Here is a 27,741-nt window from a genome sequence, read left to right as displayed (position 1 = left end):
GTCATCTTTAAGGCTTCTCCTTGAATAGTTGAAGCCTTTTTTCAATCTTGTCATACTTTTTAAGCTAAATCAATCTTAACGGATTACTCTATAAACCTTTTATGAATATGAAGAGGAAGAGGAAAAAGTACTAAACAATAAGTTTCTTACTAGAGGATACAAAGTGATAAGAAGCAGAGAATCCTCCAGCTGATCTTCCTGAGTTGATGGACAGCTCTACTGTCAATTGTGTCGATGTTGACCAAAGCTCAAGATGCTTCTCTTTGCCACATATGTGCGATATCACTGGGGCAACGCTTTCGATCCCATCGAAAACTTGAATAAAGTCATCACTGAAGAGGCAGCTGTAATGATATTTTTCATATAAGTTAAAAACATACCCGAGAATTATTATTTTTATTCTGTAATTCTCTCTTCCCTTGTTCTTCTCTTTCACTGTCACCCTCGCACTCTCTCGTTACCTATCTCTCTTTATATTTCTGTTTGTGGCCAAATTTCCCGAGCCTTTAGAATGAAACCTTTATTTATGCAAAATAAATTCATTTACTCACAATGAAAGCAAGACATAATCTAAAAAGACACTTTACAAAAACCGCAGCAAGGATGTTTCATACAGTCAATGGGTCACCCTTAGTGACTGGTGACTAATCAGCTTCAATTATTACGCAACAAGTAAAACTCAAATTTTATTTTTGAAAGTACACTGTCTTTGTCTTCCTTCTCTCTCTCTCTCTTTCTCTCTCTCTCTCTCTCTCTGTCTCTCTGCCTCTCTGTCTCTCTCTCTCTCTCTGTCTCTCTCTCTCTCTCTCTCTCTCTCTCTCTCTCTCTCTCTCTCTCTCTCTCTCTCTCTCTCTCTCTCTCTCTCTCTCTCTCTCTCTCTCTCTCTCTCTCTCTCTCTCTCTCTCTCTCTCTCTCTCTCTCTCTCTCTCTCTCTATTTTCTCTCTCCCTCTCTCTCTTTCTCTTTTTCTCCTTTCTCTCTCTCGCCATTTTACTCTAACAGCATTCTCTTCGTTTCTTTTTCTTTTCTGCAAATATATATTCTGAAAATTATTCTAAATATGCATTTTCAGCTAATGTTATGCCATTTACTTACAATTCATTATATAAAGGAAATATTTATTCATTTCCTAATATTCCAAAGGAACTTAAAATTATTGAAAATTTAAAAAAAAATTAAATTTTTTAAAAATTTGCTTGGTTCAAATTTTTTTTTTAAATTTGCAGTTGGATGGAAAGCAAAATGACAAACGAGCAAAATATAAGTCATTTGATTTAAAGTTGATAAAACGGTTGATTCAACCTTCATACATAGGATCGTTTCTAATCGTATTAAGTTTTAAACTTTATTAAAAAATGTCAAACACGCTAATGTAATTCATCTGAGTTTTAATCAGTAGAAATACGCTAGGGACATCTTACAGGTGAGTAATTTTGTAAAAAAAAAAAATAGCAACTTCTTACATGGTTCCCCGGCTCAATAGTAACCAAAACTCTAAAAAATGGAATTTTAATACCAATAGCTACATCAAAAAAATCGCATTTTAATGCTGATTTTGAATATATAACTTTCATCAAGATTAGTCTGACTTATCAGAAGTTACGAGCCTGAGAAAATTTGCTTCATTTTAGAAAACAGGGGAAAACACCCCCTAAAAGTCATACAATCTTAACGAAAATCACACCATCAGATTCAGCGTATCAGAGAACCTTATTGTAGAAGTTTCAAGCTCCTATCTACAAAAAATGTGGAATTTCGCATTTTTTGCCAGAAGACAAATCACGGATGCGTGTTTATTTGTTTTTTTGTTGTTTTTTTTCCAGGGGTGATCGTATCGACCCAGTCGTCCTAGAATGTTGCGGGAGGGCTCATTATAACGGAAATTAAAAGTTCTAGTGCCCTTTTTAAGTGACCAAAAAATTGGAGGGCACCTAAACCCCTTCCCACGCTCATTTTTTCCCAAAAGAGATAGCCATTTTATTCACCATAGTCAGAAAACCTAATAACTATGTCTTTGGGGACGACTTACTACCCCGCAGTGTCCCTGGGAGGGGTTGCAAGTTACAAACTTTGACCTGTGTTTACATATAGTAATGGTTACTGGGAAGTGTACGGACGTTTTCAGGGGGATTTTTTGGTCTGGGAGGGAGAGTTGAGGTGGGGGGGGTTACGTGGGAGGATCTTTCCATGGAAAAACTTCTCATGGGGGAAGAGACTTTCAATGAAGGGGGCGCAGGATTTTTTTGCATTATTTAAAAAAACAAGGAAAAAATAAATATGAGAAGTTTTTTCTGCTGAAAGTGAGGAGCAGCATTAAAACTTAAAACGAGGAAAAATTATTGCGCATATGAGGGGTTTACCTCCTCGTAATACCTTGCTCTTTACGCGTAAGTATTTTTAGTAATTTCAACTATTTATTCTACGTCCTATGTGATTCAAGGGTCATTCTTAAGGAATTGGGACAGAATGTAAGCTTTAGCATAAAGAGCGAGGTATCGACGAGGGGTGAACTCCCTCATATACGCAATAAAAATATACGAATATAGAAGTTTGTTACGTAAGTTAATTCGTAAATTACGTATATTTTTACTAATGAAAATGTTCGTAAAACAATTAAAAGTTCTAGTTTCCTTTTTAAGTAATCAAAAAATTAGGGGGCAGCTAGGCTTCCTCCCTCTCTCCTTTTTCCTCAAAATCTTGCGATTAAAACTTTGAGAAAGCCATTTAGCCAAAAAGAAAATTAATATGCAAATTTTGTTTTAATTATTTATGTGCGGAGAGCCAAGATCAAAACATACATGAATTAAATAACGTCCAGAAATTAAATTTAAAAAAAACAAGTTTTTTCAAATGAAAGTAAGGAGCGACATCAAAACTTAAAACGAACAGAAATTACTCCGTATATGAAAGGGGCTTTTCTTCCTCAACGCCCCGCTCTTTACGCTAAAGTTTTTTCCTTTTTAAAAAAGTAGAGCTAAGAGAAAGAGTCAAACTTTAGCGTACAAAGGGAGGCTATGAGGAAGAAAAGCCCCTTTCATATACGGACTAATTTCTGTTCGTTTTAATTTTTAATGTCGCTCCTTACTTTCATTTGAAAAAAAACTTTTTTTTTTATTTAATTGTTTTCAATACTGACTGTCCGGTGTCCTTAATGATGAATTCTGAAAATGAAATACAAAAAAAATGGCGATGACCAAGAAATACGTTCAAATTATCAGCTCTGCAAAGTAGACCTAAGGTGGAAAATTGAACATTAATTTACCTAATTTTGAGTCTTTATGCAAGCTACCTACTTACAACTTAATCTATGGAGAAAAAATTTAATTTTTTTTTATTTTCGAAAGTATCTCGCCCATGCAACGGTCCAGTTTATTATAAACAATTGTCTGTCAGTGGGAGGGGGACAATTCATTAACTAGTAATTGTAAAGAGAATGAGAATGTTTCTTTTCCTCTCCAATGCATTTTCTTTGCCTTTCATTAAGTAGAAAGTCCATTGTCGTCAGCCATAGTCCTTAGATTAGGAAAGCTTATTATCGAAAGGCTTCTTCAATGAAAACTATTCACCCATAGCTAGGAATAAAGTATAAAAGTGCTGGGATATGGACACAGCTAGAGAGAGGTTTATAAAAATTGAATCTGAAGTCCTTGAGACGATATTCACAACATAAAAATTCCCGGAAGGTTGATTAGTTAAGTCCTTTAGAAGTGTTACATAATTGCCATCCTGGGTAATTCTGGGGAATATTGACTAAAGAGTTTGTGAAATAAGGCTATGTACAAGAAACCTTGATGATCGAGCCAGAAACACATTTTTTGGCCAAAACCTAATAATACTTTAAAAAAGTGGCAATAGATAATTAAAAACTAATAAGAGGGGGTTCTATATAAGTGTCTAAAAATAATTCCATCTGAAAATTGTGAATAAATATTTAGATGCAAAACGTTTTGATAGTTTGATCAAAAAATGTGTTTTCAGACAAATAAAATCCATTTCTAAAATAAAGAACAACGGTCATTTGGAATTCATAATAAAGCCCTTCAGAAATGTCAAAAAAGACTTCTAATTTTTGTTGAAAAAAAAAACATTTTTTTAAGCCTAGGAACAGTAATCATTATTCTAACAGTGATCAATGAACTTCACTGGAAACTTGAAAACTAAGATAAAATTCTTTAGAAGTGTCAGAAATTATCCATCTAGAACGCTTTTAGTGAGAATCATTTAAAAAGCTGTTACAAAGCATCTTTAGCGAATCACCAATAATCAGCTCAAAAACGATCTTGTGACACTTAACAACTAGTAACTAAAGCCAGAAGCCGGCCGAGTATTTTTCAATATGCTCTACTCATAAAGGTTTAATTCAAAATGGATATGAATCTTTAATAGTTTAGTAAGTTTTCTCTGTTATGTCTCACCGCTAAGGGATTAAGCTGAAACTATCAGGAAGTCATTTTTGAGGGGGAACTTCCGAAGGAAGAGTACGCAATATTTTTGTGCGGTCCTCACAGAAGAGCATACGTTGTCATTTTATCTATTTTTTTTTTTTTTTTTTGCCATTCGTCCTACCGGCTCTGCCGCCAGTTAAAGATAAAGACAAAAAGACGTGTATGCTGATAAAAAAAGGATAAGGAAATTTTAAAAATCCTTTTAAATAACTTCCCCTGAAAAAATAAATGGTGACAAAATAAAATATTATTTTTAGAAAGTTATGTGATTGTGCTATAATGATTTGTGAAGAATGACACCTGGAAACTGTTTACGCAATAAGTCTTCATTATTCTTATTATTTTTTTTTTATTTAAAGTTTAGTCGCAAATTTACTATATGAGTCATTTAGGAACGCCAATTAACAGGTTTCCTATATTTCCACCGAATGCATGACCAGTCATCGCTAAAAATTCGAAGTTGCGCACGCGCAAAGGAGCAGCTTAGGAGAAATACACGAAACATCATTGTGTCTCAAAACTCTTCAGTGGAGAAGATAGGATAGCACTTTACTGTATGTTTGGGGTGGAATGCACATTTTTCTCCAAAAAATATAAATACTTTAAAAACAATACTAAAGAGCACGTACAATTTGATAAGAGACAAAACAGCAACGCTTTAAATACCATTCATATGAATTAAATTCTTCTCGTATGTTGACAGATTAGGGTCACCCAGCACAATCAAAAAGGTAAAGTAATCTCAATTTTATTGGTTATAATAAGGGTTTCAATAAAAGTTATAAGTATTGTTTGCCGTAACGGATTCTTTGCGTCCAATATGAAAGTAGATCAGGCCAAGGGAAATTGCTTTCCATGCATACTTTTATGAAGTGAAGTGAATACATTGAAGACCTTCTGGCAATAGATTTTGGTATTTTGTCTGCCATAATTTTACTGCAATTGTGCATCAATTAACCAATAAATACGTTTAGATTTTTACAATTCACTTTATAATCTTACTGGTTGACAAAAGATTGTACTAATTGTTTCGCATGCAATTGGGTTTATTTTATAACTTTTTTGGGCAACAACAGATGGCACTTACTTTTATCAGAAGTAGTCTGGAATTTCTTCTCTTATCAGTTTGTCATACTGTTAGTTTCCACTATTAAAGTGGATCAGGCCAGAGAAATTAACTTTCAATTTAGATGCTCCTGAAGTGAACTGAATAGGTTAAACTTTTTCCATTCATAGTTTTTTTTTATATTCCATAAAAACCTTATATACCTCGGGGGCATAAGTTACAATACTTTCCCCTTGGTTAAGGGGTGAACTTAGTTTTCCCTGGAGTTTTTGTTATATGATTTTTGGTTAATTTTGAACAAAATAGCTCTATAAAAATTCGATCGGACGCATTTAAGGAAAACAGGGTTGGTGGGAGGGAGGGTTAAATACCATCGGATAATTCTTGACTTTTAATAGGGGAACAAGAACTTTGAATATTTAATCATTTGAGTCCCCTCCGAAGTTTATATGACCACCTCTCCCATAAAACCTTATATGCCTCGGGAACATACCTTATATCACTTGCCTCTGGGTTCTGGGGTGGGCTGTGTTATCCCTTAAGTTTTGTTATATGATTTTTGGTCAATTTTGAATAAAATAAATATGTAAAAATTCAATCGGACGCATTTGGAGAAAATAGGGTTGGTGGGGGGGGGTCTAGTTTCCATTGGATAGTTTTTAATTTTAAAAGGGGAGCTAGAACTTTGAATATTTAATTATTTGAGTCCTCTCCGAGGTTTATACGACCCCCTCTCATAAAACCTTATATATCCCGGGGCAAAAGTTACAACCCTTAATTGCTCCATGCTCTTGGGGCTATGTTGAGCCCGAATTTGATCATTTGACTATTCCTAAGAGAATGGCTATTCCAAATCCATCGGATACACTTAAGGAAAAGAGGGTTTATCGGGGGTAGATGTCCTAAGATCATTTGGACTCTTAAAACGGTGACTGAAACTTCCAATTTCCAATAAATGAGCTACCTCTGAATTCTCTACGATCCCCCCTTACATAAAACCTTATATGCCCCGGGGAATGACTTAAAGCGCTGGCCACTGGGCTCTGGGGAGCTGTGCCAACCCTGGAGTTTTTGTTATCTGATGTTCTATTTTCAGTAAAATGGCTGTCTCGAAATTTTGTGCAGATTTGAGAGGAAAAGGGTGTGAGATGGGGGGTTAGTTTACCTCCAATCTCTTTTGACTCTTAAAAATTGAACTACAAATTTCAATTTCCAATCAAATGAACCCCTTCTGAGTTTATACGAGGAGTCCTTCTATAAAGCCATATTTGCACCCGGGCATAATTTACAACGCCTACCCCTGGGCCCTGGGTGTTGTACTCACACCGGAGATTTTGTTATCTATTATTTTAACTAAGACTAAAAATTTTATCGAATGCAACTGGGGTAAAAAGGCGCTGGGACTACTTTTCCTCCGATCACTTTTGACTCCTAAAAAGGGCACTATAACTTCAGATTTCCAATCGAATGAGCCCCTTCTGAAGTTTATACGACCATCCTTCCCATATGAAGTGCCCCTTAGGGAAGAAATGGGAGCCTTATAGCCTAGGGGCTGGTGAGGGGAGGCTAGTTGCCATCGGATTACTTTTGACTCTTAAAAGAGTACTGGCTTTCAATTTCTTATCGCTTGAGTCCCTTCCAAAATTATCCGACCACCTTTTCCTGACAAACCTTACATGCCACCGGGCAGAAATTATAGCACTTTCCCAGGGTTTCGGCGGGGGTGCGAAGTTTTTCAACGGATCATTGGACTATTTTAAACAAAATGGCTATCTCAAAATTTTGATTGGATTCATTTAAGGAATTAAATAAAAAAAAAACTAATTTTTTTTAGCTGAGAGTAAGGAGCGACATTAAAACTTAAAACGAACAGAAATTACTCCGTATATGAAATGGGTTGTCCCCTCCGCAATCCCTCGCTCTTTACGTTAAAGCTTTTAATTGTTTTAAAAAGTAGAATTGTGGCAAAGATTCAAACTTTAGCGTAAAGAGCGAGGGATTGCGGAGGGGACAATCCATTTCATATACGGAGTAATTTCTGTTCGTTTTAAGTTTTAATGTCGCTCCTTACTTTCAGCTAAAAAAAATGGTTTTTTTTTAATTTAATTTCTGAACGTTTTTGAATTAATGCATGTTTGGTTTTGGCTCTCCGCACATAAATTGTTAAAATGGAATTTGTATATTAATTCTTTTTTGGATAAATGGCTTTCTCTTAGTTTTGATCAGACGATTTTGAGAAATAAGGGGTGGAGAAGGAGGCCTAGTTGCCCTCCAATTTTTCGGTTACTTAAAAAGGCAACTAGAACTTTTAATTTTTAACGAACGTTATTATTAGTAAAAAATATACGTAACTTAAGAATTAACTTACGTAACAAACTTTCATAACCTTATATTTTTATTATGTATACGAGGGGGTTTGTACCCTCGTTAGTACCTAGCTCTTTACACTAAATCGTAAGTTTTGTCCCAATTCTTTAAGAATGACCCCTGAATCAGAAAGGCCGTAGAATAAATAGTTGAAATTACTAAAAATACTTTAGCATAAAGAGCGAGGTATTTATCTCCTCCTAAATACCTCGCTCTTTATGCTAAAGTATTATTAGAACCCCTCATATTCGTAATAATATCTGTTCGTTTTAAGTTTCAATGCTACTCCTTCCTTTCATTTGAAAAAAGTTTTCATGTTTATTTTTCATTGTTTCCTTATAGTAATGCTAGAAAATACTGCGCCCTTTTCATTGAATTTTTCTTCCCCAATGACAGATTCCTCCAAGGAAAGATCCTCCAACATAGCCCCCTCTCCTCAGCCCCACCCCCAAACAAAATAAAATCCCCCTGAAAACGTCTGTACACTTCCCAATAACCATTACTATATGTAAACACTGGTCAAAGTTTGTAACTTGCAGCCCCTCCCCCAGGGATTGTGGGGGAGTAAGTCATCCCCAAAGACATAGTTATTATGGTTTTCGACTATGCTGAACAAATTGGTTATCTCAAAATTTTGATCCGTTGACTTTGGGAAAAATAAGCGTGGGAGGGGGCCTAGATGCCCTCCAATTTTTTTGGTCACTTAAAAAGGGCACTAGAACTTTTCATTTCCGTTAGAATGAGCCCTCTGGCGACATTCTAGGATCACTTGGTCGATACGATGTCCCCTGGGAAAAAGAAAAAAAAAACAAAAAAACAAACAGATGAACACGCAGCCGTGATTTGTCTTCTGGCAAAAAATACAAAATTCCACATTTTTTTAGATAGGAGCTTTAAACTTCTACAGTAGGGTTCTCTGATACGCTGAATCTGATTCGTTAAGATCCTACGACTTTTAGGGGGTGTTTTCCCCTATTTTCTTAAATAAGGCAAATTTTCTCAGGCTCGTAACTTTTTATAAGTAAGACTAAACTTGATGAAACTTAAATATTTAAAATCAGCATTAAAATGCGATTGTTTTGATGTAGCTATTGATATCAAAATTCAATTTTTTAGAGTTTTGGTTACTATTGAGCCGGGTCGCTCCTTACTACAGTTCGTTACCACGAACTGTTTGAAAGAGGGGCGGGGTAAATGCCCGTCGATTACTTTTATTGGCTTTCACCAGATATCTAATTTTAGTTGTGTTCACTTTGAATTCTAAAAAAATACTTATAATAAGAATAGGGAACTTTTAAGTTAATGTATTCAGACTTTTCAACATAACTTTACTTATTTCGTCAGAAAAGTAAAATATACAACAAAACATACCAGGGAAACTAGGTTTGAAGTGAAGACAAAGGAAACGAACGGAAAAAACAAGGAAGATAAAACAGTCGCATCGAACCAGGGTTTTGTTTGGAAGAAGCAGGGAAAAGAACAAAACAGATAAACGCAGCTATTGGGCAGAACTGTAAGAGATAAGAGACTGTAAGAGATGGCCATACTGCGAATTATGTTTAAAAGTTAGTGATTGAGGATCTCGGCGTCCAGGAATGAACTGAGTATTGTTGTTATGTGTAATTTATTTTTTGAGTTAATAATATACCGATGCAACATTGAACCCATTGAACATTGAATCCATTTTTCGCCCATTTGGATTTAAAAAGACAGGCAGTTGTTGAAATAACTCCTTTAAAAGTACGTAGGCTTAGGCTGAGATGAGGTTTTCAGGGGTTATCGGGGGAGAAACATTAAACACCAAATGATATTTCTGACTTCATAAGGTACTCTAGCAATAATATGTCTTTAACCATATTCATTATCGATACCAATATGTAATCCTAAAAAAATTGGGATTACATCAGAGTTTGCCAGTCATTTATAAAGTTTGAGACAGTAAAAAATGAGGCATTGTTGCTTTTAATATGAAACAAAATAAAAAAACAAGTTTTTAAAACGAACAGAAATTACTCCCTATATGAAAGGGGGTTTTCCTCCTCAACGCCCCACTCTTTACGCTCAAGTTTGGCTCTTTCTCTTAACTCTACTTTTTAAAACAGTAAAAAACTTTAGCGGAAAGAGCGGTGCGTTGAGGATGAAAAACCCCTTTCACATACGGAGTAATTTCTGCTCATTTTGAGTTTTATTGTCGGTCCTTACTTTCAGTTAAAAAAAACGTGGTTTTTTATTTAATTTTTGAGCGTTTTGAATTAATGTATGTTTTTATTTTGTCTCTCCGTACATGAATAATTAAAACAAATTTGTATATTAATTTCTTGTTGGCTAAATGGCTTTCTCATAATTTTAATCGAATATTTTGATAAAAAAGGAGCGGGGGAGGAGACCTAATTGCCGTTTGATTACTTAAAAAGGCAACTAGAACTTTTAATTTTTTACAAACGTTTTCATTAGTAAAAAATATACATAACTTACGAATTAAAATACGTAGCGAACTTCTAAATTCGTATGTTTTTATTACGTATATGAGGGGGTTCATCCTCTCATCTATACCTCGCTCTTTACACTAAAGCTTAAATTTTGTCCAATTTCCTTAAGGATGACCCCTGAATCACAAAAGCTGTAGAATAAATAGCTGAAATTACTAAAAACACTTTAGCGTAAAGAGAAAGGTATTACAAGGAGGTGAATCCCTCAAATGTGTAATAATTTCTGTTTGTTTTAAGTTTTAATGCTGCTCCTTAATTTCAGTTGAAAAACTTTTCACATTTATTTTTTTATTTTTTTTTAAATAATACTAGAAAATCATGTGCCTCTTCATTGAAATTCTCATCCCCATGACAATTTCCTACATGGAAAGATCATCCCATGTAACCCCCCCCCCCCCCCCAACTTCTTCCCCTCCCCCCCAACCAGAGAAATTCCCCTGAAAACGTCTGAACACTTCCAAATAACCATTACTATGTGTAAACACTGGTTAAAGTTTGTAACTTGCAGCACCTCCCTCGAGGACTGTGGGGGAGTAAGTCGTCCCAAAAGACATCGTTATTAGGTTTTGTCAACCATGGTGAATAAAATGGCTATCTCAGAATTTTCATCCGGTGACTTTGGGGGACAAGGAGCTTGGGAGGGGACTTAGGTCCCCTGCAATATTTTTGGTCACTTATAAATTGCACCAGAACTTTTATCTGCGATCTGTCTTCTGGCAAAAAAATGCGAAATTCTACATTTTTATAGATAGGAGCTTGAAACTTCTACATTAGGGTTCTCTGATACGCCGAATCTGACGGTGTGACTTTCGTTAAGATTTTATGAATTTTAGGGGTTCCCCCCTATTTTATAAAATAAGGCAAATTTTCTCAGGCTCGTAACTTTTGATGGGTAAGACAAGACTTGATGAAACTTATATATTTAAAATCATCATTAAAACATAATTCTTTTGTTGTAATCGTTGGTATTAAAATTCCATTTTTTAGAGTTCCGGTTACTATTGAGCCGGGTCGCTCCTTAGTACAGTTCGTTACCACAAATTGTTTGATTAGAATTCCAATTGGAGCAAACTTTGAACAGCTAAAATGAAAATAGCTCTTTCCTCTGGTGACATACACTTTAAATGCGAAATACCATTTCTGACTTCATAAGGTACTCTAGCAATAATATGTTTTTAACCACATTCATATCGATAACAATATATAATCCTACAAAAATTAAGATTACATCAGAGTTTACAAGTCATTCATAAGGATTGAGACGGTAAAAAATTAAGCATTGTTGCTTTTAATGTGAAATTAAAATTCCAATTGGTGTTGTTTCAACTTTGAACAGCTAAAATAAAATTAGCTCTATCCTTTGTGGTCACATACCCTTTAAACCCCAAATACCATTTCTGACTTCATGAGGTACTCTAGCAATATTATGTCTTTAACCATATTCATTATCGATATCAACATGTATTCCTAAAAAATTTAGGATTAAATCAGAGTTTTGCAGTCATTTATAAAATTTTAAAGAGCATTAAATAAAGTGTTGATGCTCTTAATTTTAAATTGAAATTTCCAATTTGGTGTTCTTTCAACTTTGAACAGCTAGCAAGGAAAACATCTCTTTCCTTTTTAGTCACACAACCTCTAAAAGTCAAATAACATTCTTGACTTCATAAGATACTTCAGCAACAATTTATCATTATCGCATCGCTTCCCAGCTGTTTCTAACTTCCATTAGAAACTAAGAAACACTCTAATCTGACGAACAGCCTGTGCCTGCATTTCAGTGTTGAAAATACGACTTTTAGAAATTAAATTACTAACAAGGTTTGAATTTATTACCTTAGGCGGTGACATAAGGCTATTTATGTTCTATTATAATATCATAACCGGAATTGTTATTAACCTCCACATCATATACAAAAATAATAGAAGCTAAAATTGGATGATTTTAAAATGACTTATTCATGAAAGAACGATATTATTTTTTTGTCATTTATGAAGATTTTGAAGTTATTACCCTGAATAAGGAAAATAGAAAAAAAATTATATGTTGTTTGCATAAATGATAGCTGATTGATGGTTTTAGCATTGAAATGTCTGTTAGTATGGTCAAATTTCAAAGTTTATTGAAATTGAAATTGCCAATAATTTTATGAATCAATATCAGTTGCTAAATCACTTAACTTCATAAAACAAATAATGTATACAATTGTGAGAATATAACCATTAAACGATAACCAAACCACCCCAAGAGCAAATGTGGATCCAGAGCAAAACCTTGGCGGGGAGGCAATTTGACAAGGGTACCAATAGACAAAATCTTGGCGGGTCAATGCGACAGGACGCTAATAATTGACCAAACTGACAAATTTATTTAAATAAGAAAGAAAAAAAAACAAAAAATGAGGGTGCCAAAAAAATCTCGGGGGCCCAGTGTCCCCCTCCAGCCCCTTTGGACCTACCAGTGAGCCACACTGTGCCATTCACTCAGAGGGACCATAACCGCAGTTATTATTACCCTCGTAATATATGGAGAATATAGAAGTTGAAATTGGGTGACATTAAAATGACTTGACAAGGGGAAAGAATATTTGGAATGTTTAGCTATTTCTGAAGAATTCAAACGCAATTAACCTGAGTAATACGAATCCAAAGAAATTTTGGTATGTCAATTGTGTAAATAATCGCTGATGGTTTTTAGTGTCTGCGATAGTGATGGTGTCAAGTTGGAAAATTTAACTGAGTATATGTTCAAAACAGGCAAATGGGCAAATTAATGGGCAGATGAGACAAGTACAAGATCTTCTTTAAAAAATGTTAACAGTCACTGATGAAATATTAAGTGGGCAACATTAAATTTAATGAACATTAAGAATCACTATAAAAATCAGACGCTGTTGATGCATATATTATTACCAGTTTCAGCCCAACCCTCGAAATAATCAACTATCTTTGTCGTAAACGCTCTATCACAACTATCTTGTATGTCAGGAATGTTCTTTTTTTGCATGAAAATACTCTTGAGCAGACTCAGGGTAAGTCAGGGTACTTTTAATTCTAACGTAAGTCAGGAATGTCCTAACGTTCTTTTGTTCTAATGTTCTTGTTCAAAAATTTTCTTTTACTTGTATGTCAAAAATGTTCTTTTTTGCATGAAAACACACTTGTGCCGCCCCAGGGTAAGTCATGGTACTTATACTTTAAACATACGTCCGAAATATTCTGACATTCTTTTGTTCTAACGTTCTTGTTCAGAAATTTTCGTTTACTTGTACGTCAGAAATTTTCTTTTTTTTCCACGAATACACTCTTGTGCAGCCCCAGGGTAAGTCATTATACTTTTACTTTAAACGCACGAAATGTTTTGAAGTTCTTTTGTTCTGACGTTTAAGTTGGAGGCTTTTTCCATAGAGGATTTTTTATGAGGGAAGAGAATATCCATGAAGGGGGCGTTGGGTATCCTAGGGATTTTAAATAGTGCTGGGAGCATTATTTAAAAAACAATTAGAAATTAAATAAAAAAACTAGTTTTTTTTTCAACTAAAAGTAAGGAGCAACATTAAAACTTAAAACGAACAGAAATTATTACGTATATGAGGGACTTGTCCCCTCGTCAATACCTCAATATTTACGCTAAAGCATTTTTAATAATTTCAAAAGGGATATTTATTCTAAGTAAACCATGTTTTTTTTTATTCACAGGGCATTCATAAGGAATTGGAACAAACTTTGAACTTTAGCGTAAAGAGCGAGGTACTGACGAGGGAGCGAACCCCTCATACTACGTATATGAGGGAGTTAATCTCCTCGTCAATACCTTGCTCTTGATGCCAAAATTCAAATTTTGTTAAACAAAGTTTGATATAAGCAATAATTTGTTTGTGTTATTTTTCGGCCAATCTTAGCATTTAATATTATCTTAAGCAGCTTCATAACTATTATTTCTATGTGATAATTAAACCAAAGGTATTTTATGTCTTTGGCTTTACGTTGTTATTAAATAAAAAAACAACAGGTTTTTTCCAACTGAAAATAAGGAACAATATTAAAACATAAAACGAACAGAAATTATTACGTATATGAGGGGACTGTCCCCCTTCTCGGTACATCACTCTTTACTCTAATTTTTGACATTTGGTTCCAATTATGTAAGAATGACTCCTGACACACGAAGACTGTTTAATTAGAATAATAAGCTTTTTTTACAAATTCACAAACACTTTAGTTTAAAGAGCGAGTTGCAAAGGAGGCGAAACTGCCTCAAATACATAATAACAACCAAAATAAAAATATGAGAAAATTACGGTTCCGAGTATGAAACGACCTATGATGGATCCAAGAGGAAAAAATAGCCGTTGAGAGGGGAATTTTTTCCGCGGTGGCTGAGTCAGATTTCCCGGCACTAGAAAAAAATCTAAGAAAATAAATTATTTCTTTTTATTTATTTTTAAATGAAAGTAAAGAGGAACCTACAACTTCAAATGAACATAAATTATTACGTAAATAATGGAAATTATCCCCTCCTCAACATCATGCTCTTTACACTGATGTTTGGATTGTATCGCAATTCATTCATAACGACTCCCAAAACACAAGTTCCACTTACTTAGTACATTAAAATTATTTTTTCAAGTACTAAATAGCAATTCAGCGTGAAAAATAAGGTGTCTAGGAGAGGGGGGGGGGCAACGCCCTTCATATACAAGAAAAATCTAAAAATTGTGTCACTATCCCATATTGTTTGCACGTTGTATTTGTTCTTGAAATGTATACAGACTTTATAGAACAGTTCGTGGTAACGAAATGTAAGTAAGGAGCGACCGGGCTTAATAGTAACCGAAACTCTAAAAAACGTAATTTTGATACCAATAGATACATCAAAAGAATCAAATTTTCAAAAAACGAGGAAAACCCCAAAAGTCATAAAACTTAGTGATTCACACCATCAAATTCAGTGTAACGGAGAACCCAACTATAGAGGTTTCAAGCTCCTATCTGTAAAAATGCGGAGAAGAAAAATCACGGATGTGTGTTTGTTTTTTTCCCCAGGGGTGATCTGATCGATCTGGTGTTCCTCGAATGTCGCAAGAGGGCTTATTCTAACAGAAATTAAAAGTTCTAGTGCTCTTTTTAAGTGATTAATAAAAAAACAAGTTTTTTTTTAACTGTAAGTAAGGAGCGACATTAAAACTTAAAATGAGCAGAAATTACCCCGTATATAAAAAGGGGCTCTTCCCTATTCAACGCCCCGCTTTTTACGCTTAAGTTTGACTCTTTTTCTCAACTCTACTTTTGAAAACAGTAAAAATTTTAGCGTAAAGAGCAGGGCGTTGAAGAGGGAACAGCCCCTTTCATATACGGGGTTATTTCTTCTCGTTTTAAGTTTTAATGTCACTCCTTATTTTCAGTTAAAAAAACTTGTTCTTTTATTTAATTTCTGAACGTTTTTTAGTTAATCCATGTTTTGATTTCGGCTCTCCGCAGATGAATAATTAAAGAGAAATTTGCATATTTATTTGTTTGGCTAAATGGCTTTTCCATAGTTTTGATCGAAAGATTTTGAGAAAAAAGGAGGGGGAGGAGGCCCAGTTGCCCTCCAAGTTTTGGGTACTTAAAAAGGCAACTAGAACTTTTAATTTTTTACGAACGTTTTCATTAGTAAAAGATATAGGTAACTTACGAATTAGCTTACGTAACAAACTTCTATATTCCTATGTTTTTATTACGTATATGAGAGGGTTTGCCCACTCGTCAATACCTCACTCTTTACACTAAACTAAAAAAAAATCCCCTGAATCACAAAGGCCGTAGAATAAATAGTTGAAATTACTAAAAATACTTTAGCGTAAAGAGTGAGGTATTAGGAGGAGGTAGACCCCTTACATGCGTAATATTTTCTGTTCGTTTTAGGTTTTATTGCTACTCCTTACTTTCAGTTGAAAAAACTTTTTCATATTTATTTTGTTATTTTTTTTAAATAATGCTTGAAAATGCTGCTTCCCCTTCGTGGAAATCTTCTCCCCCATGGCAAATTCCTCCGTGGAAAGTTTCCTCCACATAACCCCCTCTTCCCAGCTCCTCCTCCCAACCAAAAAGTCGCCCTGAAAACGTCTATACACTTCCCTATAACTATTACTATATGCAAACACTGGTCAAAGCTTATAACTTGCAGCCCCTCCCACAGGGACTGTGGGGGAATAAGTCGTCCCCAAAGACATAGTTATAAGGTTTTTCGACTATGCTGAATAAAATGGCTATTTCAGAATTTTGATCCGACGACTTTGAGAAAAAATGAGCGCGGGAGGGGGCCTAGGTGCCCTCCAATTTTTGATCACTTAAAAAGGGCACTAGAACTTTTCATTTCCGTTCGAATAAGCCCTCTCGCAAAATTCTAGGACTACTGGGTTGATATGATTACCCCTGGGAAAAAGAAAAAAACAAACAAACAAACAAACAAAAATACAAAATTCAACATTTTTGTAGATAGGAGCTTGGAACTTGTACAGTAGGGTGCTCTGATACGCTGAATCTGATGGTGTGATTGTCATTAAGATTCTATGACTTTTAGGGGGGGTTTCCCCCTATTTTCTAAAATAGGGCAAATTTTCTCAGGCTCGTAACTTTTGATAGGTAGGACTAAACTTGATGAAACTTGTATAGTAAAATCAGCATTAAAATGCGATTCTTTTGATGTAACTATTGGTATCAAAATTCCGTTTTTTAGAGTTTTGGTTACTATTAAGCCGGGTCGCTCCTTACTACAGTTCGTTATCACGAACTGTTTGACAAACAAATTGCAGGGCAACTAGGTCCCCTCCGACGCTCATTTTTTCCCTAAGTCACCGGATCGAAATTTTGAGATAGCCACTTTGTTCACCACAGTCGAAACATTTAATAACTATGTCTTTGAGGACGACTTAATCCCCCACATTCCCCAGGGGAAGGGCTGCAAGTTATGAACCTAGCCGATTGTTTACATATAGTATTGGTTATTGGCAAGTATACAGACGTTTTCAGGGGGGTGTTTCTGGGAAGGGGAGATTGGGTTAAGTGGCAGGATCTTTCTATGGGGAATTTTTCATGGGGGAAGAGAGTTTTCATGCTGGATTTCCCAAAATCATTTAAAAAACAATCAGAAATAAAAAAAAACTAGTTTTTCAAGTAAAAGTAAAGAGTAACATTAAAACTTGAACATTAGAAAACTTAAAACATTAACATTAAAATTTTAACATTAAAAACTTAACATTAAAAAATGAACGGAAATGATTGTGTATGTCAGGAGTTCTTCCCCTCGTCAATAGCTCGCTTTTTACGCTAAAGTATTTTTGGTAATTTCAAAAGAGCTATTTATTCTATTTAAAGGCTCTTGTGATTCAGAGGTTATTCTTAAAGCACTGGAACAAAATTCCAACTTTAGCGTAAAGAGCGAGGTATTGACAGGGGAATTAATCCCCTCATATTATGTATATGAGGGAGTTCACCTCCTAGTTAATACCTTGCTCTTTACGCTAAAGTTTAAATTTTGTAAATAATGGCCAATATAAATAATAATTTTTTGTGTTTTTTCGGCCAATCTTAGCATTTAATTTTATCTTAAGCAGCTTCATAACTGCGATGCTTATGTAATGATAAACCAAAGATATTGAATGGCTTTGGCTTGTAATTGTTATTAAATAAAAAAAAGGTTTTTTCCAATCGAAATTAAGGAACAATATGAAAACTTAAAACGAACGTAAATTATTAAGTGTATCATTTAAAGATCTTTTTTTCATTCATTTCAGCCATTTGAGAATTGCTCACCTTGCGATTTTCATTTTCATAAAAATAGTTTAGAGCTCTTTGGCCGTTTTGTTACTATGCCTTACAAAATTAGGTCTGCAAATATCGCTAATTTTAGTCATGTGGGAGAACCTTTCCACAGAGAAATTTATCGAGGGGTAAAGGAATTTCCCATAGAGGGGGAGCTGGATTTTCCAACATTATTTAAAAAATGATCAGCAATTTAAAAAAAAATCAACTGAGAGTAAGAAGCAAAATTACAACTTAAAACGAACCGAAAGTATTACGTATATGAGGGGGGTTGCCACTCCTCAATAGCTCGCTCTTAGGCTAAAGGCTTTTAGGCTTTTAGGCTCTTTAGGCTCTTTTTTAACTCTCAAAAGAGTTTATTAATCTAAGTAAACCTTTGTGACTCAGGAGCCATTCTTAAACAACTAGAACAAAAATCAAACTTAAGTTTTTATAAGATTACTATGAGTTAAAAAAAAGTAAAATTAATATGCAAATTTTGGTTTAATTATTCATGTACAATGAGCCAAATTCAAAACATGCATTAGTTCAAAAACGTTCAGAAATTAAATATAAAAACAAGTTTTTTAACTGAGAGTAAGGAGCAACATTAAAACTTAAAACAAAAACAAATTATTCCGTATATGAAAGGATCTATCCCCTCCTCAACGCCCCGCTCCTTATGCTACAGTTTGACTCTTTCTCACAACTCTACTTTTTAGAACTAAAACAAAAACCATAGCGTAAATAGCGGGACGTTGAGATGGGGACAGCCCCTTTCATATACGGAGTAATTTCTGTTCGTCTTTAGTTTTAATGTCACTCCTTGCTTTCGGTTAAAAAAAAGACTTGTTTGTTTGCATCTAATTGTAAGTCAAGTGTAACGTCTGTATATAATAATCGAAGCTCTTAAATATGAAAGTTTACTGACAATACATTTTTCAAAAACTTATCATTTGATGCTGATTCTAATTAGAACATCGATTAAATTCTAAATTACCCACAAAAAGTTATTGGCTTGAGGAAATTTACGTAACTTAAGCAAGGAGGAAACCCCACCCCATATATTGACAGTATCTTCACGAAACCCGCAGCATCATATTCAGCATGTCAAACAATCCTGAAGCATAAAATTGCTAACCCGAGAGATATGCGAGAAAGTTGGTTACCCAATGCGTGCTTATTTGCATTTTCACCTTTTTTATCCAGGGATGATCACATCGAGGTAGTGGTTATAGAATCAAACAGTTCGTGGTAACGAACTGTAGTAAGGAGCGACCCGGCTCAATAGTAACCAAAACTCTAAAAAATAGAATTTTGATACCAATACCTACATCAAAAGAATCGCATTTTAATGCTCATTTTAAATATATAAGTTTCATCAAGTTTAGTCTTACCCATCAAAAGTTACGAGCCTGAGAAAATTTGCGTTATTTTAGAAAATAGGGGGAAACGCCCCCTAGAAGTCACAGAATCTTAACGAAAATCACACCATCAGATTCAGCGTATCAGAAAACCGTACTGTAGAAGTTTCAAGCTCCTATCTACAAAAATGTGGAATTTTGTATTTTTTGCCAGAAGGCAGATCACGGATGCGTGTTTATTTGTTTTTTTGTTTTTTGTTTTTTTTTTCCCAGGGTGATCGTATCGACCCAGCTGTCCTAGAATGTTGCAAGAGGGCTCATTCTAACGGAAATGAAAAGTTCTAGTGCCCTTTTTAAGTGACCAAAAAAATTGGAGGGCACCTAGGCCCCCTCCCACGCTAATTATTTTACCAAAGTCAACGGATCAAAATTCTGAGATGGCTATTTTATTCAGCGTAGTCGAAAAACCTTATAACTATGTCTTTGGCGACGACTTACTCCCCCACAGTCCCCATGGGAGGGGCAGCAAGTTACAAACTTTGACCAATGCTTACATATAGTAATAGTTATTGGGAAGTGTACAGGCGTTTTCAGGAGGATTTTTTTGGTTGGGGGAGGGGTTGAGAAGAGGGGGATATGCTGGGGGAACTTTCCATCGATAACTTGTCATGGGGGAAGAAAATCTCCATGAAGGGAGCGCAGGATTTACTAGCATTATTTAAAAAAAAAAACAATGAAAAAATAAATATGAAAAAGTTCTTTCAGCTGGAAGTAAGGAACAGCATTAAAACTTAAAACAAACAGAAATTATTACCTAGTTGAGGGGCTCACCTCCTCCTAATACCTCGCTCTTTACGCTAAAGTATTATTAGTAATTTCAACTATTTATTCTACGGCTTTTGTGATTCTGGGGTCATTCTTAATGAATTGGGACAAAATTTAAGCTTTAGCGCAAAGAGCGAGGATCTGACAAGGGGGCGAACCCCCTCATGTATGTAATAAAAATATGAAAATACAAAAGTTCTTTACGTAAGCTAATTTATAAGTTACGTAAATCTTTTACTAATAAAAATATTCGTAAAAAATTAAAAGTTCTAGTTGCCTTTTTAATTAACCAAAAAATCGGAGGGCAACTAGGCTTCCTACCCCGCTCTCTTTTCTCAAAATCATTCGATCAAAATTATGAGAAAGCCATTTAGCCAAAAAAAAAAAAAAAAAAAAAAAATATGCAAATTTCGTTTTAATTATTCCTCTGCGAAGAGCCAAAATCAAAACATGCATTGATTCAAAAACGTTCAGAAATTAAATAAAAAAAAACAAGTTTTTTTAACTGAAAGTAAGGAGCGACATTAAAACTTAAAACGAACAGAAATTACTTCGTATATGAAAGAGGCTGCTTCCTCATCAACGCCCCGCTCTTTACGCTAAAGTTTTTTACTGTTTTAAAAAGAAGAGTTGAGAGAAAGAGTCAAACTTTAGCGTAAAGAGTGGGGCGTTGATGAGGAAGCAGCCTCTTTCATATACGAAGTAATTTCTGTTCGTTATAAGTTTTAATGTCGCTCCTTACTTTCAGTTATAAAAACTTGCTTTTTTTATTTAATTTATTGAGACAGGAGTCAATCGGAATTAAACCAAAACTTCTACTGCTTTTTTATGCAACAAAAGAGATTATGCCGCATTGCAAGCAAATATCGATGAAACAAATTACCCAAAAAAAATTAATTTGCTTGAGGAAATTTGCATAGTTTAAGAAAAGGGAGACCCCTCCCCTCTATAAAAGAGTAGCTTGTTCATGAAAATTATAGGGTCATATTCAACATGTCCAACAACTTCATTCCAGAAGATAACTGACCTAAGAAATTTCCGAGAAAGTTAGTAGCCTGATACGTGTTTATTTGGATTTTTTTCTACCAGAAATCATCGTATTGTGGTAGTGGTATTAGAATATTTGGAGAGGAATAATTCTAACAAGGACTAAAACTTCTAGTGCCATTTTTATGTAATAAAAGAAATCGTGACGCATCACGAGGAATCTGAAGTTACTTACTTGATTTGTATTTATTGTAACAAAAATATCCAAAAGATTGATTATTCACCAATTTGAGAGATTTTCGGTGATGCAACGAAGGGCTTGATATCTTTTCTAAACATATTTATTATTATAATTTTTTTATTAACAAATGGGTCACAAACAAACATAAGAGATAAATCTCAATAAAACACTACACCTTATATTTACAATAATTCCTTATGCAAATTAGCAAGAATATATTTCCAGCCGGCTTAGTCTAAGCCGGCTAAGCCGAATTAGCTGAACCTTTGTCTTCGCTTTTCCGACTGTTTTAGGTATTGAAATGTTGCCATACCCATGAAAATCCACCCATCCACTGAAGCCAGATGGCGACCCAACTAGTATGGACCCTATTAACTTCGTCTCCTGCTTTGGGAAAAATCACAAATGTGTTTGCAATCATACACCTTATCAATTATTATTTAAGAATTAACGACGCTTCTTGACTACTAAGGTCCCTGCGTCGGCCCTGCAGTGCATTCCTGCAGCGTGATTCGATCTCTGGGTCCCGTATTACCAAGCTAAACACCTTATCAGTGCCTGGGGTCAAATGACTTTTTAAATAACTCCACCAGAAACATTCAACGATCAGCTGCCTACTGGCTCAGCCCTGGGAGTGGATCGAACTTCTAGCAAAAGGACACGACATCAGGCCATCGTCATTCCACATCACTGAGGCTTTCTATAGAGCATGGCATCATGGCCTACTAAAGAAACTTTACACGTAAGGTGTCCATGGACGGATGTTGAAAGTAATCGAAAGCTTTCTTTCTAATCGTTTACAGCAGGCTGTTCATGATGGGCTCGCTTTCCACGAAAAGCCAATAAAGCCAGGTGTACCCCGGGATATTATCTTGGGATATATACTTTTCGTTCTCTTTGTAAATGCCATGGGAGAAAAGTATAGGAGGCCTCAGCATTTCTTTGCTGACAATACCTCGACACACATAGCCATTCCAAAATATCAAAACCCATACCAAGGCTGCCTCGCTTACTGATAGTCCTTTTGGAAATTGAAAAGTTGTCTAAAACACAGATGATCAACTTCAATGCGTCGAAAACATAAGATATTCTGATCTCCTGATAGACAATGCCGCATATACACCCCAACATCATCTTTACAAATAAAGCCAAAAAGACAGTCAATGAGCATCATCTCTTCCAAATCCAGTTCTCTACAGATATCTTTTGTAAAACCACCTTCGATCGGGTGAGACCCTCCTGCACAAGAAATCTGGGGAGCATTCTTCACTGCAAAAAGTATTCTACTCCAAGGTAAATCACCCCACTTTACAAGTCTTGCATGAGACCCATCACTTAAAATGGATGCTCTCTGTGTGCTAGTGCATCGAAAACGTTACTGGCATCACTTCAAGAAATCCAGAATATGGCCAACAAGGCAGGTTCTTGACTCTCTCCAGTGTGTTAGTGAAAGGTCTGATGTAGTGTCGATTTCTGTTTCCTATTAGTGGTTAAATCCACCTCTTTCTCTAGAGCTTTCCGTGTTGCGCCCCCAGTTCTTCATCCGAAAATTTAGGTACTAAGGCACGAAGCAGGATCAAACTATCATAAGATTGGTACGCCAAGGACACAGTACTTGAAAAACAGCTTTATGTGACGTTGCACTTCGATTTGAAATGATCTCCGTGGATAAGGTATCCCTAAAAGTTTCTCTGTCGACTCCTTTAAAAGAAGATTTAACAGTCATCTAACACCTCACTATGGATTGATGTAAAGACGTCAATCATAACAAATATTCAAATATTTCTGGTATGCGAGTTTAGGAATTTTTTTTTTTTGTACTGACGACGGCTTAGCGGAAGTCTTTGCTCAAGTAGCTGCTTAACTTTTTTTTTATTCACTCTGAATTTATTTACGGCATCAATGGGCTGAGAATCAGTCTTTACTAGGTTGCATCTTCAAATGCAAAATGATTAACACTAAAACATAAAAAAAAATCCCAATGTTCTTGTTATTTATGATATATAAAACTAGAAGACATATCTTAAATTTTAGAAATTTTACTGTAGAATAAAAAGTTGTAAATTTAAAAGGAAAGAAAAAATGAAATAAAAGGAATATAATTTTTTTTTGCAGAATTGATAAAGCAGGTTCATGGTATAGTCTCGTCTTAGGTAGCCTATTAAATAGAGGTACTGAAAAGTTTTGTCTTTTTGGCAAAACTGAAAAATTGGTACTGAAAACTGAAAAACTGAATTGGTGAAAAACTGAATTTTGATACTGAAAAATGATTGGTTTATCATTATTGGCTTCCCCTACCTTTTTTTTAGCAATGAGTTTCAGAAAATATGTCCATCCTGTAATAACTCAGAAAAAAACTCTTCTCGGTACAGTAACTCACTTTAAAAACAGACTTCAAATATGACCTTAGGCCTTGCGTAGGACCATAGCATTTATAGCCTCCGAAGTTTTATCTTTGTCTATTTAGCTACAAGATTAAGAGCTTCAATTTCGTAGGTATAAAAACTTATTGTAAGACAGGTAAAATAATGGTTGAGCAATAAACACAGTTCCAAGCAATCGAGTTAGACATGTATCGTTCGATATTTCTATCTAAAGTAGGAAGTATGGGAAAATTCAACTTGCGTAACCTGGCAAACCATTCCCAAAAGAGGGAGTAAAACTTTACTGTTTCTGTTTAAGAAAAGAAGGAATTTATATCTGACATGAACATTTTTTTATCTCTAGTTTTGTAATAAAAAGACACTCTACTTGTTTGAGGCTTAGTTTTCATTCCAGAAAAAAATAGAAAAAATTCTATGTTTAGTTTCTCTCCAATAGTTTTAAATAATTCCACGAGATAGTAAATTCACAGAATGAAAGAATGAGAAAGAAAAAGAAAACTTTTTTTATTCCCTCCGGAGTAGGGAACGGGAAGAATCAGATCTAAAAAACAAAAAAAAATATTTGATTTCTTTTTATTCTAATTAATGTTATGTTTTGGAAAAACTGATCCTTCGAAAATTTTACACAAAAGCTGCTTACCTTGAATCGTGTTGATTTATCTCCAGTGTTTCAAATACAATTTTGATTCTTTCTTGATACCTGGAAGCAAAGAGAAAAAATCACCAAAAGTTTTGAAATACCTCCAGAGTTTGTATTGTAATCTTTTTCTATAATTAACACCAAATATAAAAGCAAAGTAGACAGAGGAGAGTTGAAAAAAATATATGTAAGCTTGATGAGTCCCAAGCAGTCACTGAAAAACTTCGGGTGTTTGAATTCCTCCAGAGTCGATATTCTAAGTTCTTATGTCACTTACTCCAAACTTCAGGCCAAAATTGGAATATGAATATCCATACACAAGATGCAGTATGTAGCCTATATGATTGTAAACGGTGTAAAATCAGTTTGTTAAATTGTTAATTACTGCGGCTTTGTTGTAGTATGAAAGTCCAAGATCAAAACAAGTTAAATATATATTCCACAAATAGAATTTGGTCTCAATCAAAGTTGGTATTTATAGGTTTTTGAAGTAATTTATTACAAGCGCAGAAATAAAGGATGTTGTCGGTAAAGTAAAAACTACCTTTTTAAAAGTGTAAAAGCAAAATAATGTACATAAAATTTCAGAAATGGTATTTGAGCTTCATCACAAAATGTTCTTCGGAGACCTAATCTGACTCCTTTTTTTCTTTTTTTATAAAAAATAATCGTATTAAGTTAAGAGGACCCATCCGAAGACAAAAGTTAAAAATAGAACACTTTCAAGTAACAAATCAGATAGTATCTAGCTACTTATTCTATACCATTTATTCGTCCTGACAACGCGAAGATCCAATTAGAATCAGATTAAATTTCAAGGCAGCCATATTGATGAAAATGACCAGCCAGCTTAAGAGATCTGTATACAGACAAAACCTCGGGTGTGAAGCCGAGTTGCAGTTTTAATAAGTTATGACACATCAGCACTGCATGCCATACAGATCTGTGTCAAATAAAACTGTAATTTGGTCGGCAGATAGATTAATCTTCTTCTTCAAAGAAAAGAAAATAAAAAATCCACACATTCTTATTTTTGTGTGAATCTCATTTGAGGTACAATCCTTGATGTTAATGAACATCCCAAGCTTATTGTCTTAACAGTTCAGGATATCTTAAGAGATCATTAAGGATCCTATAAGATCCTTATAAAAATCTTATAATTTTAGTAGTGAGCTGCGAGCAGAAGGGTGGCCATAAGAAGCAGAGATAATAATAGCCAATACGTTGACGGCGCAATTCATTAGTATCTTTACCATGCATGAATCTTATGACTCTTTTTTGTCCTGCATGATCATCGGAGCCTGACAATTGCTCAATCATATTTCTTCCACAATCCGTCATTGATTTAGCGTGTATCCTAATTAATGAATTGACTACTGATTGACAAGGGTATTGATTCCTGATAAATCCTCGCGACTAATAAAAAAGCAAAAATAAATAGTGAGAAAAGAAGGCGAAGGTGGATCTAGAGCAAAATCTTGGGGTAAGGGGGGTGGGGCAACGTTACAAGAGCGCAAATAATTGAACAAATTGACAGGTTTTTCAATTTGAAAAAGAGTGAAAAAATGGAATGAGGACGCCGAGTCTTTTGTATTGCAGTTACAACTTATAAGACTTATTCAGATTATTTATGCCATATTCAGTTAAAACAGAATAGACATCTAATACATGGATGTCATCACTGGTGTAACTACTTTAATTAGTATTTGAGCAGAAAAAAAAGCACAAAATATTTCGTGTTGGATATAAAAGACCAGTAAATAACATGAAGAGAAATTTATGTGTTTATGTGTCAGAAGAATGAATCCTCTTCGGTATAGCATGGAACAATAAATAAAACACATCAAAATGGATTATTTTACTTTTGAATGTATATATATATATATATATATATATATATATATATATATATATATATATATATATATATATATATATATATATATATACATATATATATATATATTTATATATATATATATATATATATATATATATATATATATATATATATATATATATATATATATATATATATATATATATATATGTATATATATACTAGCTGTTGGGGTGGCGCTTCGCGCCACCCCAACACCTAGTTGGTGGGGCGCTTCTCGCCCCCCAAGCCCCCCCGCGCGCGTAAGTCGTTACGCGCCATATTAGTTACGCGCCATTGTAGTTGTGTCCCTGTGTCCCACCTGTGAATATAGATAGATTTATATATGTGTTTCAAACTACGTAAAAATTGCGAATATACAACATTTTTGGCTTTCCCACTACTGGGAGCTTTCCGTTTCCAATTGCCAGCAATTGATCTGAAAATGTTTGACCAGAGTCATCGTTTTGCAATCGGACACGCATATTTATAGTTAATTTTAATATTTTTACGTGTGCCCATAAATTAGAATTTTTCAGGCAAACATTCATTTCGTCTGCAGGAGTTAAACTACGTAAAAATTGCGAATATACAACATTCTTGGCTTTCCCATTGTCTGTGCATATACAAAGCCGTATGTACTAATAATGACGTCATATGCAAACGCTCTTTTTACAAACAAACAAAAATGCATACACACAACTCGTTTTTATATAGATAGATAGATAGATAGATACAATACAACACGTGTGGTGGAAACCCTGAAAGATCTATGGAATTTAAAAATTCAGATGGATAATTAACCGCTTCATTTGGTTCCAAAACTGTGTCGACCGACTTGTAAAGGACTACCTGGTCTCGAATCTTGGTCAAAACAATATTGTTGATTTCGTGGACGTCTATATTTTTGGGTGCGAGAATCGCTCTTTCACTTATACATTTATTATTTTTATAATTTTTTAGAATATTCGGAAATACTTTTTCAATCAATTCATTTTTGGACGTCACTAAATTACAGAAATCAGCAGGTAGTTGTATACGTCCTGAAATTGAGTCTACTGGGAGCTTTCCGTTTCCAATTGCCAGCAATAATGACACACAGACAGACAACTTATTTATATATATATACTAGCTGTTGGGGTGGCGCTTCGCGCCACCCCAACACCTAGTTGGTGGGGGCGCTTCGCGCCCCCCCAAGCCCCCCCGCGCGCGTAAGTCGTTACGCGCCATAATAGTTACGCGCCATTGTAGTTGTGTCCCTATGTCCCAC

The 27,741-nt window shown here is 34.8% G+C and overlaps 1 protein-coding gene across 2 annotated transcripts in view; it reads right to left on the bottom strand.

The window, feature by feature from the left end:
• Positions 1–27,741, bottom strand: part of LOC136043753 (suppressor of lurcher protein 1-like) — an 840,975-nt gene that overhangs the window by 340,609 nt on the left and 472,625 nt on the right. For both annotated transcript variants that reach the window (XM_065728675.1, XM_065728680.1), the window contains exons 7-8: positions 24,593–24,652; positions 151–344 (exon numbers count right to left, since the gene is read on the bottom strand). In XM_065728675.1, the coding sequence (XP_065584747.1) occupies positions 151–344; positions 24,593–24,652 (254 nt within the window). The remainder of the gene's footprint in view (positions 1–150; positions 345–24,592; positions 24,653–27,741) is intronic.

Source organism: Artemia franciscana, chromosome 2, assembly GCF_032884065.1.
Source record: "Artemia franciscana chromosome 2, ASM3288406v1, whole genome shotgun sequence".
NCBI lineage: Eukaryota > Metazoa > Arthropoda > Branchiopoda > Anostraca > Artemiidae > Artemia > Artemia franciscana.
The sequence above is the reverse complement of the archived record's forward strand: the minus strand, read 5'-3'. Positions and strand labels throughout refer to the sequence as shown.